The following is a 16,455-nucleotide window of genomic DNA, read 5'->3' on the forward strand; positions in this document are numbered from 1 at the left end:
TCACTTACAAATTCACTGGAGGGCTGCAACGTTTCCTAATGCGCTCTTTTTTATTGCACACATCAGTGTCAGCATGCGTAGAAAAAGTAGGAGCGAGTTGCATGAGTAACTGTGCGTTCTCACATGTGTGTGTGTGTTAGTGTACTTGTCTGCCTGCTGCTGTTCTAAAGCCATCTGGTATCTGGTCAGTCTAGCGAGCCTCTGGAGGGCACCTGGCCAGCAGCTTGCTCACCTGGCTCTGCAAGCCCGTGCCAACTACAACACCTGGCCAGGCCAGCGCACAGGGAAAGCGAGCAGATTGCACAATGTAGTGAAAAGTGGTCCAGCGCCGAAGTGAGAAATGATGCTGTGATGCACTTGCAGCTTGTTATATAGTGCTGTAAAACTTCTGAATAAATGGCTCATAGAGAATATGTGCATATCTCAATATCAAAGACAGCATTGCCACACTCCTGGTTTTGCATTTCAGTGACCAGTAAGACTTCTGCACCTTAAGAAATGAAAAGCTTTACTCAAATCTCAGCATAACATATCCTCGACACACATAATGAGTAAAGTTGACTCTTTCTGCATTTGTTCCAACCAATCTGTGCCAAACCCATCAATTTAGCATATGATGGCACTCCCTTCCTGCAGGTTGTCCTCTGCTATCAATTACACCCTCCTCTCCTTGCAAGAAAGATGCTTTTTGTCCCCTTTTGGACACACACAAACAAGTGTGCACGCACACACCGTGGACACAGACACCTGCAGAGTGTTTGTCACCTCTTCCGTTGACATCTGCGACCGCATGGCATTGTGGGAGAGACGGCCATCTGTTGTCGGTAAGGCTGGATTAGAAGCGGGCAAGCGGGCGCGATGCATCCTGCTGCTCTTTTCTGTTGGTCTGAGGTATGTGACGAATTGTCCTATAATAGTGTTAGTTTTTGCTCCTACTGGTGTTCATACTCAAGCAAACGGGAAAAGGTGAACTACATTCTGCAACAAAAAGATGCAAATGAACTGCACTGCTGTTGCCACAATGTCAGAAGTAGCTGTAGCCAGTGATGAGGATATTTCAACCCTTTTTTTTTTGGTAATTCAACACGAGGTAATTACAGAAAGCAATATCCTATGAAGAATGTTTTGAGTTAATTAAAACCCACGTGTGAATGGTTGCTTTTTATGAAATTGAATTCTTTCCCAATTACCTTGGGAGCATTTACCCTTCTACGCTTCGGGAGAGCACATGAATGCTTGAGTGACTTGATAGTGACTGCAAAATAGTATTAATTTATCTCATCAAGGTTCAGGTGGCTGGCTCTGGTTTTACAGCAGGCTCTTGTCCTTCTGAATAAAAAGATGGGACTAAACTTTTGTCTTTCAATGCAGCTTCTGAAATGTACTCCTTTTAAATCTGTTTTGACTGTATATACATAAGACAAGAGCACGGAGTCTGAGCCACTGAAAGTTTTATTCAAAACGTGTTGGCCGAGCTTTTGTTGGTCAGTTGAGGACATCTCAGTTTACACTGCTCCTTAAAACTTCAATAACAACTGCACAGACAGGTGGGAAGTTTTGTACACGTTCCACAGAAGACAGATCCTTTTAAAGTAACTCATCGTTTAGCCGCGCCATCAAGTCACAAAGTTAAATGTTAATTATATATTTTCAGCTGTCAGCAGCAAACAAGTACTTGCTATTTAAAGATTTAGAGGAAGTCATTCTCCCATGTCTAATCCAAGCTTTTCAGTGCTTTTTGGGTGGCAGTTGGAGCACATTCCTGTTTGCGCATGAGAGTCTCTACTTTGCACTCCAGAGCGGGTCAATTTACGGGTTTTCCCCCACTGTGTTCTTTAACTAAACAGCCCCATAGGGGGACAGGACCAGGATCAATATTGTTTTGGTGTCCTATAGATCTACAAGTGGCTTGAAAGGCTAAAAGTTAGATTTCTATGATGCACAAGTTTGTTTTAGAATGGGATTCTGCCACTGGAGTGTGAAACCAAGTTGGATTTTAAGGTTGTATACTGCACCTTTAATTTGTAATTCAATAACAATGTTACACAAAACTGAAAAAAAAACATCCAAAATCAGTCACAGCCTTTAAGAATTGTCACCAAATAAAATGCTTTTAGGCTAACATGCTAACATGTAAGATCAACAAGGTGAGTGCTATAAGCTAACAATATGGGGAAGTTAGCTCATACTATAGGATTATTGTGCCAAAGTACAGCCAGAATTAACTGCTTGTAAGATTATAAGCATATGATTGGTACCTAAGACAGGAACCACAGACATGCAAATAGAATCATAAGAATTACCCACTGCAAGAAGAGCAAAGGCCCTACACTGGATTGTCCTAATTAACCCTGAACTGGAGCTGGTAAAGAACAAGTTTTAAAAAATGTAAAATCTTTCTAGAGTGCTGCATGTATGTGCAGAGATTCAGCAGCCACATCCACTGTGAGTCAAATTTGTGTAATGGCTCTGTCTACAACACTGAGTGTGCTTAAAAGGAACCAAAAAGAATAGAGAATAGAGTTTAGCAGCAGAAGCAACTTTTAAAGTACAATTTATTTCATTTAAAACATATACATTGCATCTTACTATGAAAACAAATAACTGTCTGAAAGTAGAAAGGAATAAAAGGCTAGAAGGTTAGAGGCAATTGGAGGATGCAATATCAAATGTCAAACTTCTTCAGGAATCACTGGAGAAAAAAGATGAACAATGGCAGCAGCTTTGGCAAAAAAAACGTCTCACAGACAGAAATAAGTAAAGTCCGATTAAGATAACAGAGACATTAACCCACATATTCTGAAGGACATCCGTGTGCGCTGGACGTTCATTTGGCTGGGTTGTGGGTCTGCTCATCCAGCCGGCCTGCACACGGCAGACAGATGTTCTGCAGTGCCACAGGCAGTGTGTGTTCAAGAAAAACCCAGAACAGATGCCGCTACCTGGTGTCCCACCCGCCTGGTGCTCAACTAAAGTGGGCATGCTCCAGTGGCCATCACATGACCTCAAAACTAGGTTTTGAGATTGTGAGCTGTCAGTCATATATGGATGATGGAGTGGAGCTGAAACTGAAAGACTTCCCGGGGACGAATCAGCATGTTCGTCACGGTTTAACTGACAGGCTGAATTCATTTGCCAGGCTGCTTTAAAAAATGGATGGAATAAGGAGGATATATAAGAACGTACCAAATCACATCAAAACAGAAAAATACCACATGGCATCGCACAAACTGAGCTATCTGTAGTAACATCAAAAGACATAATGCAGCATCTACAGACCTTTCAGCTTCATTTTCCCTCCAGTTTTGTTCCAGAAATAAATAAACAGCTACTCGCAGACATACACAAACACGGATTCCTCATCCCTCTCCACGGTCCCTGTTATTACCAAACCCGAGGAAACTTTCCAAGAGTTTCAAAGACACCCAAGATGAAAGATTTATTTGTTCTTTTGAAGTTACGGCAGCGTTTTTGCTGTATTTCTGCAACAAATGCAGCCTGGTAATGGTGTTTGCAGTGTGGTTGGTGGTGACCCAGAACTGCCAGAGAGAGGGAGCTGGCCTGACAGTCGGGCTCCTGTCCCCTAATGAGGAACGTTTCAGTAATGGCACCACCTTCTTTGAAACCTCAAAGGACAGTCAGTTTACTCGCCTGTTCTAAGACAGTTTTTTATATATATATATATAATTATGATGTGAAAAGCAAAGACTGAGAGGAAGGTAGGTTATTGCCTCTGGGTAGCTTTGTTTTGTAGCATGCTTTCATAGTCCCACCTCAGGTCAGGCATGTCTAGATTATTTCTTTATTTCTTATCTCTATAAGGGAAGCTCTTTTGTTCCATTGTGTTGATTTTGACGTAGAGATTCCACAGTTATTGTCTTTCACATCTGGTGCCTTGGCCCTCTTATTTTCTACTGATATGCAACAATGAGTATAATGAAACTTTCCCCTTCTTTTAACAAGAAATCTTTTAACTGAGTTAAATGGGCAAACGTATCTTAGAATGCTTTGATCTGATGCTTAGATTTCAATTAAGCTTTGATTCCAATAACAGCTCTTTGTTCTCGCTTTTATTAACTGCTCTATCTCTTAGATTCATCAGGCATATCACAGTGTGCTGTGCATCAGTGCTTCTTATTCCCATCTGCTCAAAGCCAGCAGAGAATCACACTGCCCCCTAGTGCCCACCGCCATTAACAACACAACAGAATTGACTGTGCAGCTGCCAACCAGACAATACACTGGTACTCTGCCAGGGGCTCGATACTAAGATCTGTCCCTAGCAGCGATGCACTACAATAGATTCAGCTATGTCACTGGCCTCCTATTGGCTTTCGAATGGCCGTTTCTCTCTCTGCAATCAATGCATCTCATTTTATTAGGACCGTTGCTGTTGACCCGAGACGAGAAGAGGGGGAAATCAGGGTGAGCTGGTGTCAAATCATTCCTCTGAGGTGAGGACCGCAATCATGGATGTCTGAAAATGACTGAGCGCTCTACAGTAGACACGCTGTACTTTGACTTCTCTCGACGGCATCAGTTGGAAATATTTGTTTAAGCACAATTCTGTGAAGCTTAAAAAGTGGCGTCACATTCAACAGGAAGCATTTTAGTTTCTGACCTACAGTATGTTGGCAGAACTGTGCCAGTGTTTTCTGTTTCGTTGCTATCTTTTGAGTTTTATACTTGTGTTCTCTGTTTTGTTGAGTTTCAGATTTTTTTTTCTTCTTTCTTTTTCTTTTTAAATGTCGTGTTACGCTGTCATTGCACCTCGGGGCCTAAATTCGGGGACACAGAGACTTGATGATGATGATACTCAAAGATAAAATGAAAGAAACCTTAGTTTAACCTCAGTTTAAAATAAGACCAAATCAATACAATAAAAGCCTCCAACCAGCTGTCCTCCTAGATGACACATCACTTGTCTTTCCGGCCTGAAGATGCAGTGCTAGCTTAAAGCAGCCAGTATCTCTGAAGACATCCTAAATGATCCAACTGACAAGACAGACTAAATACCGCCTTATACACGATATAAGACTGCAGAAGGCAGTGATGAACCCAAGGTGTCTTCTCCTCCATATATCATCCTGAGTGAATTTGCCAACCTCAATCTCTTTACTTACAAGGATGGTAAATGAGAACTTACGTACCCTCCATTTCATCATTCTTTACTTTTTCCTCCCCATGAGGTAGCCGTGCCATGCGAGACAGATATTTTCACCAAAGGCAATATCCCCTCACAGTAATTATATCAGAGTGAGAGAATGGCTCATTAACATATGTTAGGCATGTCAGGAATTTACAAGCGCCTTTCGTAGACGCCTCTCGCCAGCGTGCTTCTCCCATCCGTATGGTGTCTCCTTTGAGGATGGAACCTTCTTATTTCCATATGTGTCAATCATATTGTGTGTGGTTTTGAGAAACAGTTTGTAAAAAAGCAAGAAAAGAAAAAGGAATTAAAATAAGGGGGCTCTCTGAATGTGGCAGTCATTAGGGACGGCTCAGTGATGTGGAAAAAGTGTGTCTGTGCACGTGTGTGTGTGTGTGTGTGTGTGTGTGTGGGGGGGGGGGGGGGGGGGGGGGGGGTGACTTTGTGCTTATCAAACCAGCATAATAAAACAACTTTGACGACGTAGCATCAATTTCAGATCTGGCGAAGAGAGGGTTTTTTGTTGTTGTTGTTGTTTTCCTTTGCATTACAGATGTAAGTCCATGTGTGAATACGTGCATAAAGCTCGACATCAGACACCAGACCGACTAAAGTCCTGAGGCCGCTGAGCTGGTGCTGCCGCTGCTCAACTGCTGCAGGACCCAACATCTGCTGGCTGAAAGAAGGCATGTACTGTTGGCCTTTCACCCATCAGTTAGTGCCAGTGGAATGGAATGACCCATTTATTAGTCATGCTCATAAACACTCAGTCGGTTCACATGACAGAAGTAAGAAAAATGAACTAACGAAGATGAAATAACCCGACAAGATAATGAATTTTGGCTTATCGTGTTTACAGAGCTGTAGAGGGTGAAAAAAAAAAAGCTAAAAAGAAATCCCTATTTGACCTGGCACTTATTTGCCTAAGAGGAGTTTAACTTGCTTCGATCAAGAAATCAATTTAGCCGAGCTAAAACCGCAGCTCAACTTAACTGTAGATAAAAACATCCTGACTCCTTAAAAATAGCCATTGTGAGGTTGTGCTATATAAAGTCAGTGAATACTATGCGAAATCGTGCTTCATTTACGGAAAATCTAACTACGAAGGGAAATCCTCTTTGCTACGCTAACGTATTGTTAGTGGCACTTTTAAAACATTTTAAGTACATTTATGAAAATGAACTACTTCCTCGTGTTGGTAACAGGAGAGCACAGTCACTAGTGATGTAACCAGGCAACCGTTGCCTGTGAAAGACTGTATTTATAATTAGCCATGTTTGGACTTGATGGATTAATTAGCAATTATGTAACCCTTTTTTGTGGGTCTGAGAAAATGTGGATGCAGTCAGAAAGTTTCAATGAAGAGCTCATAAAATGCTCTTTAGTGGGCTGAATTTATCATTTTCATATTCTTACACTCTTCACTGTTGCAGTTAACTTTTCTGTGTGAAATGCTCAGGTTTTTGCGCCTATCTTAGCTTGCTGAACCTGATTCAGTCACATAATGATTTTTTTAAACATTACACACAGTGCTGACATCGCATTATAGCACTTTTTTTGGTGGAGCTTTCGATATCGATTGAACTTTTTGCTGAACTAATGAACACGAACATTTGGCTCTCACAAGAACTTCCACGGCTGCCAAGACACCCACCCATCACACAAAAACACCCACGGGCTGAATGAATGCATAGCTTTAAGCCTTAAGGCAGACCTTGGTAACTTGGAGTAAAACTAACTTTTTTAACATTACTCAAACTGCATGCCCTGACAGTAAGAGGCTTACATCAGACAGACGACCTGTGATCTTTTTAGTTGAAGCTGAAGCACAGCAGAGAGGTAACAGGAGGATTTCTGCTGTAAGTTGTTTAAATTTTAAAACCCATTTCTTATTCAAGGTTGCTGAGTTCATGAGTTCAGCTGTAAGACATTTTTAACAAGGGAATTACATTAAAATTCACCTTCTGTATATCACCGTGAGCAGGCTGTTTACAAGGATGTGTATTTCCTACAGTAAGTCTGGTATTTCAACATCAGGGTCTGTGAGGATGACTTCTCTTTTGGAGCCAGTCCCAAGTGGCCGTTCGCTTACCTGCAGTTTTTGGTGTCGAGGCTTCATTTTTCAGCCGTGGAGGTTGCTGCCTGATTGTGTTCTAGTAGCTCTGACTGCTGTTTCCCACCACATGTAAGGTGGGCTGCTTAGCTGTTTAATTCTGTAGCAGTGGCTGACTTTACCAGAAACACGTCAACTTAATTAGCTTCACCTTTCTGTCTGTCTTTCTCTCTTGATTTCTTTTTTTCTTTCTTAAAACAAATAAGGTGAGTGAAAAAAAAATCGTGAAAAGAATACAAATCCACTGGCTGGGAAGAACAAGTGACATAACAGTAATATAAAAAGGCTTTGGGCATAAATGAGAAGTAGATGGAGAGCAGAGTCATTTTATCCAGTCTTTCACCCCAGCAAAATGTCATTCCAGTGACTGAAGACACAACATCCATTTCTAACACCATCCACTCTCTGTATCTATCCCTCTTTCTTTCTCATTCATTGTCATTGCCTTTTCCCTTTAAGTGCACTTTCGCCCACACCACTTGGAAATTGATTGAAACAAAATGTCACAATTATGCCCTGTAGCTCGCCGCTTCAATTATTCATCAATTAGGGGCTAGGCTCCTTTTTTTCTTTCCTCTGAGCTGATTTTTCATTCAGTTTGCTCGAGATGTATGGCTCCCCTGCTGTTAACCAGTCCAAAGTCATTAGTTTCTGGGTTTGCAATTAAACCTGATGCATTATGCATGAGGCTCCGACTCAGCAGACACACGCAGCAGCGGCGGCCGCAGCAGCTAGCGAACGAGCTGGTAAGCTCTGGAGGCGTGGATGAGAAATTAATTTGCTCGCAATGAAGTTCTCTCTATCCCTCCCTCTCCCTGTCTTTCTCTTGTCTGGCAGGTTGGAACAGATGCCACTAGCTGGAGATGGAGACAGGGAGAGAGCAGGTAAGAGGACAAGGGAGGAGTTTCTCCCAAGTTTTATAGTGTCAAAATTTCAAGGATTCTCTCAGCAGTCGATTTACGAAATATTGGATTACTATATGTAACAGTTGGTCAATACGTTGGTCGAATGTTGAGCAAATTTGGTCAAATTTCCACCAGCAGAAACCAACAAATGTAAAGTAAACATCTGGGACATTTTCCAGTGCAAAGGTCTGTGTAAATCAACTCTATGAAATAATGGATCTTTAGTCAAACACCTTAAGCTTCAGTTTGTTCTATTATCAGGAACTCTAAGAAAGCTATTGTTGGGGGAAAAAGTACCAATTTTCTGTTCAGACTTCGGTCAGGAATAAGATGCCTTTGGTTCAGCCAAATGCAGAAATTGTTACGATCATCTGCTGCCACCCAGTGGCCACAGAGTCAAACGTCACATAAACGCATCTAACTCGTGCTAAAAGTGTCTTCAGAGGTTTATAGTAAAATGTGTGTATAAACAGATACAAGCAGTTTCTATGCACAAAATGACATGGGCTAGATAGAAGGTTTTCAAATTGTAGATGGTCCCTTTTAATGTACCATTAAAGGTGCTCGTGTTTAACGACACCGTAGTAGCCGTGTCCATCTCTATTAAAGCACTTGTATGAACAGAGCAGAGCCCGCACTGGAATAGTCTGCAAACTCTTCACCTTCACGTCCTGGAACACACAAACACGATTCACGTGGCACGCTACATACTTATCCTGCTTCAGATCAGTAACACACAGAGCAGGGTGTGTAAACTCTTCTGAATCTTCTCGGTTCACAGACACATCCCTGTTACACTATCCTCACATACTGGGGAAACGAGCCAGTATTACATATCTGTGACCGGTATGCGAAGCGTTTTGAAGACTAAATTTGACTCTATCAATGGGATGATGATCAGGAGACGCCCATTTGGCTGTAAAAAGGGACAAAAGCATCTCCAGACAGTTTGGATCGTGGAGGGAACGGGTTTCGGTGGCAGGACAACAAACATAATCACAAGTTTATCTTGTTAAAAAAAGAATAAAGTCAATATTTCAAATGAACATAGCGTTTGTCTTGTTATTCGATGAGATTTTCGATATCTAATTCAGTTATATATGCTTTACAAGGTGTCCTAGTGTTTGTGCAACAGGTTTTAAAGGAAATGTAAGCTGAGAGTAAGCTAAAACAGAAACGAACCTGACCTTTTTCAGATGTACAAAATGCACACACTCCAGCCAGGTGGTGAGAAAGGGACTCCTGCAAACAGCACAACAGCTGGCGCTGGCCAACAAGGTGGTCAGGTGCGGGTGGTGGGGAAGCATCGTGTGAATCAGGGAGAACTTATTTCTGTCCTCCTGCAAAACAAATCTTGCAACTTGTTCCTATTGAGAAGCAAAGGAGACACGAGCGCAATGGAACAACGGTATGAGAAACAGAACATTCATTATGACGGACAGAGTAAATATTCGGTGACACTTACCTTTAATGTAAGAACCTCAACGTCCTGCAGCGAAGACACCGGCTCACACTGCACAAATCTGTTCCCCTCGCAGTACAGTTCCTTCAGTGGCAGCAGGTGGAACTAGACGGTCACCACAGATAGACAGTGAGGAGGCATTTCGATTGATTTTGGTGCCGTTTGATGAAGGTAATACTTCACATTTGTACCTCAACAGGGAACACGGACAACTTGTTCCCAGCCACATCCAGAACTTGAAGTTTAGGCAGCTTAGTGATGCCCTGGACGAGAAGTCGAGTAAGTGTTTTTCTGTTTGCTCCTGAATAATTCAAAAGCTGAAGGTGAAGGTTTTAATTACAGATGTTGCTTAAAGTCTTAAAAGCTGCCGTTTTTTCTGGGTGTTACCTATTCGTTTAATGGAAACTAAGGTGGCTGAACTCATAGCAGCACATAAAATCAATCACTTTGCTCAAATGAGATTTTTTTGTTTAAAAAGAGAGACAGAAGGAGACCTATAGAAGTGTTGTCGCCCTAACAATCACATGAGTGAGGACCCACCTCGGGCAGACTGATCAGCTTGTTTCTGGCTGCATGCAGCTTCGTCAGCTCTCTGCACCGGTAAAGCTGCTGAGGTAGGCAAGGCAGCTCGTTGAAAGTTAAGTTCATCTCCGACAACTCAGTGAGCTGACCGACTTCGTCAGGAAGTTCCTCCAGCTTATTGTCCAGGACACTGAGGTGCTGGAGCTTGCTCAAGCTGAACAGGCAGACAGATGACAGAAAGGCATCATTCTCCATCTGCTCATCTCACAGGAGTTGAAATGTCTTTCTACCCATAAGCCCATAAGTGAGGGTGTGGAGAACCACTTTAGAAACCATGTTGCCAGTCATGTACCTGTAAATTTCTGGTGGAAGTCTTTGAATTTTGTTGTGATTTAGATTGAGAACAACAAGGTTCCGTAAGCGACCTGCAAAACATGTATATTACTACAATTGGAATCATTGAAGCTTTGAGTTAATCATGCAAAACAGTAAGAAGCTACCCATCACGTCGGGTGGCACCGCTGTAATTTGGTTTCTGAACAGGTACAGTTTTTTCAAGGACTCCAGATGGCCCAGAACAGCAGGAACCTCCTTCAGGGCGTTATTCCCCAAATTCAGTTCAGTCAGCTTGCAGGCGGTGCAGAAGGAAAAGAAGCGTATTTAATCACAAATCCGCGCGATGAGTTAAACATTTCAAGTGCTAATTTGGCAGTTTTCCAGCCAACGGATGAGCAAACAAACGAACAAGACTCACTTGTTGAAGAGAGAGCAGCTTGGCGGGGAGGCCACTGATGGAGTTGTAGCTCAACGACAGGACAGAAAGGTTTGTTAATCTGCAGACACACTCGGGAACATTGCTTAATTTCTTCGCATTTAAATTAAAAGACGTTGATCTGCCATATAAAGCTCTAACCACTTCGTCTTTGACTGAAAAAGGTTGATACGCCATTTTTCCCGACGTTTATCAGGTAGCCTACTCTTACTCTGTGAAGTTTCCATGGGGATGAAACGCTCTTCAACCCGTCAAACATGTACACAGCTAACGTGTGACCTCTAGTGGACAGTTGTGAGAACAGCAGGATCCACGTGGATTCGCTTTAATGATAAATGTTTTCATTTTCGTGTATATTTTTGATGCGATATGAGCTTGCAGTGTATTTTTTATAAGACGTACGCATGCAATGTATTGGTTATTTGATTAAACAGGTTTGATTTTTTTATGCTGTACAACAAAGTTATCTTGAATTACACTGAAAATAGAGCTTATGGTTGAAACATCATGAACATCATGAAACTTCATGAAACATGAATAAATAAAAGATGTTTTGATCTTCATGGTATTTATTCTTAATGGAATTTGGTAAATGTCTACGATTGCCTCCAAGATACAATCCTGTTTCCAAGCCAGCAACACAGAAAGGAAAGGTTGTGTAAAGCCTAGTAATGCATTTGTGTATAGTTCAACAACTTCAAGGTTGTTTTAAATCAACATAAATTCACAAATTATTTAGTCATTTTGGTGTATCAACAAATGCACAGAAAAAACTAACAAACTCCAGAAGCACTGCCACCTTTCTGAGCTCAAGCTCATTTAGGAACTGAGACAAAAAGGCTGTCTTGTGCTATGAAATTCTTCTTGAGAGTTAAAAAGTAAAGAGAACAATTCAGTTTGTCATCGCCTCAAACACCTATTTTTTTCACACTGCCTTGAAAGCTACTCGAAATTGAAAAAATTGAAAACACACAGCTTTCTTCAGAGTTTTCTGAAGTTTGTTGTGAAATGTACAGCAGGGCATCCAGCTTTAATCACTTCACTAACTGAAAATTGGGTGGATTCATGACCAAATAAACTAGGGTTTATTGTTTAGCAGCTCTTGTAGCAAGCAAAGATTAATATTTCACCTCCTCATGGTAAGGTTGAGAAATATGCAGCAACAGAAATATGACACTTTTCAAAACAAGGCAAACTTAGATTCTATCCGCCAGGTGAATCAATGGGTTATTGCTCTCCTGTAAAGTTTTAGCTTTGCAGATTCCCAACTTTTCCAGAAATAGAGTTACTATTTGCAAAATAGAATTTAACTGTATAAGGCTACTGTGGTTGACAGGAATGGCCTCGTGGCCACATTAAAGAAGAGCTGAAGAAGGCTAAGCATTTGTGGTGAGGTCCCTGCATGTTGCTGCATGTGTGGAAGCACATATATGAACATGTGATCAGAAGACTGCTGTGTAGCACAAGTGGTAAGTGGTGGAAGTACCCCTGGGAACCCCTCAGTTTAGTCTGCCTCACCACAGACAGCCTCTGTTTCCTCCTTTTATAGGTTCGAGGGCTATTTTGATATATTTGAAACATTTGAAAAACATTTTGAGCTTACAAAGGCCTTGTTTTAATTGTAGTAATAAAGATAATTCTAACTTCTTTTTTTTTTTTTTTGGTTTCTTCATTTTTGTTTTCTTTCCCTCAGGAGCTCCAGCCCAGATTAATTTATTTGTTTGGAATAAAAATCTTGATTTTTTTTTTGTGAAAGTACGTCTTTGCCTCTTCGGTGTGCCTTATTTTATACCAACCGGAAAGTATTTTTTGGGGTTCAATTCTTAAGGTGGCGTTGTCGACCCTGATTATTCTTACTGAATTACTTAGGTGGGATCGTTTCTCCGGGATAATCATTATGTGAGGTTTTAGGACAACCAGTCTAAAGTCATCGGGTGCAGATGGCTGAGATTATTTCAGGGACAAGACAGGCAGTCTTCCACAGCACTTGAACTTTTTCCTGGCTCAGGTCAAGTAGTGCTGTTGAAGCAATGGGTGCAGTGAGGGTGTGAAGTCTGTGTGGTTAGGGTTAGAGAAGGAGGCTGCTGAGCATCGTCCTAAAGAATTTAATGGAATAAATATTCGATGTAAACGCTGCATGGTCATGAAACAGAAATGTTTGTTTGTGCTGATGAATACAATGTTACCGGTTGGACATCTGCTTTTTATATGATGAGCCAAAGAGGCGGAATCAGCAGCTAATAATCCAGCAAAAGGATTTTTGGGTACAGTACATATTTAGTGTAGGTTTTTAACATGTGCCATGTTTAATGTTAACATTAAACAAATACTTTATGTGTAAATCAAAGTTACTGTAAAATGTAAGTGCTCAGGATGGGTTTTGAAATTAGCTCATCAGCTTGTATGTGTCCCTGCCAATCTGCCCCTCCAACCTGGAAATAAAGATTTTTTACTCAAATGTCATGTTGAATATTGTGAAACATGACTGGATTTTTTTTGGGGTTTTTTTTCACAAATTTTGACACAAATAGACTCAATTTTTGTGACCATTCGTAATCTTTTGCCACGAGGCTGCAGTTAGCTTCACATGTTTACTTCACTTCCATCCTGAGATCTTTTCCATCCGTAACAAGGCATCCCACACATTGTTTTGTTTTTTCTGTTCACCTCTTTGGTCTCTCTAGCTTTACTTTAATAACTTCATTATTTTAAATTTAGATGCAATGTGAAGACTCCAGACCCTTTTATCAATCTTGAATAAGAAATAAATAAATAAAAAGAAGAATACAAGCAGTCATAAAGCTGGTAATTCATGTTTATTGTTGTACAATATATGATTTAATTTTTGGTAACAAGAGATTTAGAGTTTAGCTTTATCTAGGAACTGGTTACAGTTATAGGTACTCTTATGCCCTGCACCCTTCAACACATAGACAAGTTTACAGTCTTTCAGTTCCTCAATGTCATGTGGATTTTTAACTACCTTTTCAATAGTGAATTTCTCATATGGTGGGATGAGCACTTCTTCTTCTTCCTCATGAACTGAATATTTTTTCAAAGATGCACCTAAACAGGTCTTAATTTTAAAGCAGGTCTTCGTACCATACGAAAACTGGTCATTTCTGAAAGAACTGGACGCAAACATACCAAATCGAATCTCTTCGTTGACTTTTCCAGAATATTCTCCATCAGTTCTTCTATAGGTAATGTAACAGACATTAGAAGGGTTCAAGATCTGAATGGCTGATGTCAGCAGGAAATGCAGTATGTGAAACTGGAATTCTTTTGTACCATATTCTTTGCCCTGTTCTCTGACTGCTTTGTTGAAAGCTGGATACACTTTATTTTTGTTTTCTGTGTACACACAGATTGCTTGCATATGATCTTTAGTCAGATCCTTGTTCTCCTTGCTCCACTTTTTAAAGTTTTCTGTTGCACATGTCTCTGCATTCTTCCAGGCTTCTGCAAATAATCCCTTTTTCAGCTCTTCCGGGTACAGACTATCCAGCTCCTTCATTTTTTTGTAATTGCAGCCATGGTACATGTCATCAACTGAGTCATCCATCATGGTTAAGTGCCTTGCGTCACGACGGATCTATGAATAATATAAAGAAAAAGAGAGATGTCAATGAAATTAAAAAGAGATTGTTTGATAAGTTTGATATTTCCAGTGTCTATTTAGAAAAGGGGTCGCTATGTTAAAAGTAAGAGTGACAATTTAGGTAAGAATCATTGTTAATATTAATGATACTTTCTTCATCTTCTTCTAAAGAAATGTTTGGGAAATCACATTTTGAGTTACAATGTTCCAGTTATCACGCTTAGAAACATATGGGGATTTTCTATTTATGCATGAGGCTTTGGTCATTTTTACAAAAACAACCAGAGTGCAATCTCTTCCTCGGGTACAACAGGGTCAAGCGGGTATGCATGGGAGGAAAACATGTCTCACATGCTCTCTTGACAACTGTGCATCACAAAGACTTTTTCGGAGTGGAGGGCAGTTTCTCCTGATAGTGTTTGGTAGACGAACTCAGGCTCAGTCATGTAGCATTTCCCAGATCAACGAGCAGAGTACTGGTACCAGATTACTTCAGTGAGTGAGTGAGTGAATTTATTTATTTATTATGTATTCATTACTTTATACATTAATTAATTCCCAGACAAAAGGAATATATATCATCAAATATATCATATCCAGAAGCGGATGTATTCCTCAATCTTTTTCATCTATGCCAAACAACATCCACATTGATGGAGTTTTAACAAGTACAACAGAAAAAAAATACCATATATCCCAGAGCAATGTGGAAAGAGAAAGTAAATGACAAAAAGATATTTAAGTTTAAAAGTAAAATGAGACCTGAACAACCATATAATGTTAAAATATTGCTTTAAATACATGGACTTTCTTCATAGAGCAGCAAAATCACCTAAATGAAATGTATAATGTGTCACAAAACAAAACAAAAAAATGGTTTAAGAAATAACCAAAACAATATACATATATAGCTATAGCAATGGAAATAGGATGCATTACAGCCAAAACAGAACAAAAAAATAACCTTGAATAGTGAGACCTTTAAAATGACCAAAATGAGACAACGTTAGCACAGAACACACATTTAAATAGACCAAATAACAATAATTACTCACAGACAAGCTGCAATTAAAAAAAAAATCAGTTAATCAAAAAAAAGAGATATAAAACCAACAAAACTAGCCTACAGAAAGCAAGCAGAGATGTGACAAACCCAAAAGATCAAATTAGACACATGATGACCAAATTGGGACAAAAAACAGCTACAAATACAGAGAACATTGACGGAGAATGGTAAGTCTAAACTGACAGGTGATCCAGAGTCCATATATCTTTGGCCATTTACAGCTATTCCCGGCTTGGTGCCGGTTTGGTTCGTTTGTTGCTCAAACCTAATTTGGTTAGGTCTACTCATCATCAACTACTGGCGAAATTTTGGGAAAGTCTTATGTTGCACTCACCCTCATGGAGTCGACAGACAGCAACCAGCAAAGGGTTGGACACAGCAGAGTGTAGATCAGCCCGTTCATCATGCTGTCAAGAACACTGTTCCAGAAAGTGAAGTTCTCGTGCAGAAGCCGAGTTTTATGCAGTACAGGAAATATGAGTCATAGATTATGTTATCAGACACGTTATGATTTTATCAACTACCGTTAGTAATCGCTCAGTTTTCAAATGCAAATGCAATTTGCATGACCAACTTATCTCATCTGCTTCATTGCTTATACAGACTCATTCTGTATATGGGCAGGTTTCTATCGTGTGGAAGACTTTTCCCTCTTCCACACGATAGAAACAAACTTTGTTTTACAGAATGTAATAATTGTAACGATTATTTTATCTTTTTTGCAGTTTTCTGATGAATTTTGGAATATGAAGTTGAAATATGTTCATGAAGACAAATCCATGAACATCTATGCTCCGATTCTCAAAATATTGCCACCAACACTGAAAAAAAGATGCAAGTATAAAACTTTTATGTATGATTCTCA

At 40.3% G+C, this 16,455-nt stretch overlaps 2 protein-coding genes across 2 annotated transcripts; both read right to left on the reverse strand.

Moving 5' to 3' along the window:
• Window positions 1-2,541: 2,541 nt before the first annotated feature.
• On the reverse strand, window positions 2,542-11,237 carry lrrc69 (leucine rich repeat containing 69). Its single transcript, XM_072370956.1, has 9 exons — window positions 10,906-11,237; window positions 10,652-10,778; window positions 10,504-10,576; window positions 10,170-10,365; window positions 9,821-9,892; window positions 9,633-9,734; window positions 9,355-9,534; window positions 8,743-8,838; window positions 2,542-3,143 (listed from the first exon to the last, which is right to left on the reverse strand). Exons 1-9 carry the CDS (start codon window positions 11,098-11,100, stop codon window positions 3,129-3,131), a joined length of 1,056 nt encoding a protein of 351 aa, XP_072227057.1. The 5' UTR covers window positions 11,101-11,237; the 3' UTR covers window positions 2,542-3,128.
• Window positions 11,238-13,783: 2,546 nt separating this feature from the next.
• LOC140274705 (NAD(P)(+)--arginine ADP-ribosyltransferase 2-like) lies at window positions 13,784-15,996 on the reverse strand. The gene is made up of 2 exons (XM_072370075.1): window positions 15,925-15,996; window positions 13,784-14,518 (listed from the first exon to the last, which is right to left on the reverse strand). Exons 1-2 carry the CDS (start codon window positions 15,994-15,996, stop codon window positions 13,784-13,786), a joined length of 807 nt encoding a protein of 268 aa, XP_072226176.1.
• Window positions 15,997-16,455: the final 459 nt, after the last annotated feature.

Source organism: Leuresthes tenuis, unplaced genomic scaffold, assembly GCF_036924035.1.
Source record: "Leuresthes tenuis unplaced genomic scaffold, fLeuTen1.0.hap1 SCAF_18, whole genome shotgun sequence".
Classification (NCBI taxonomy): Eukaryota; Metazoa; Chordata; class Actinopteri; order Atheriniformes; family Atherinopsidae; genus Leuresthes; species Leuresthes tenuis.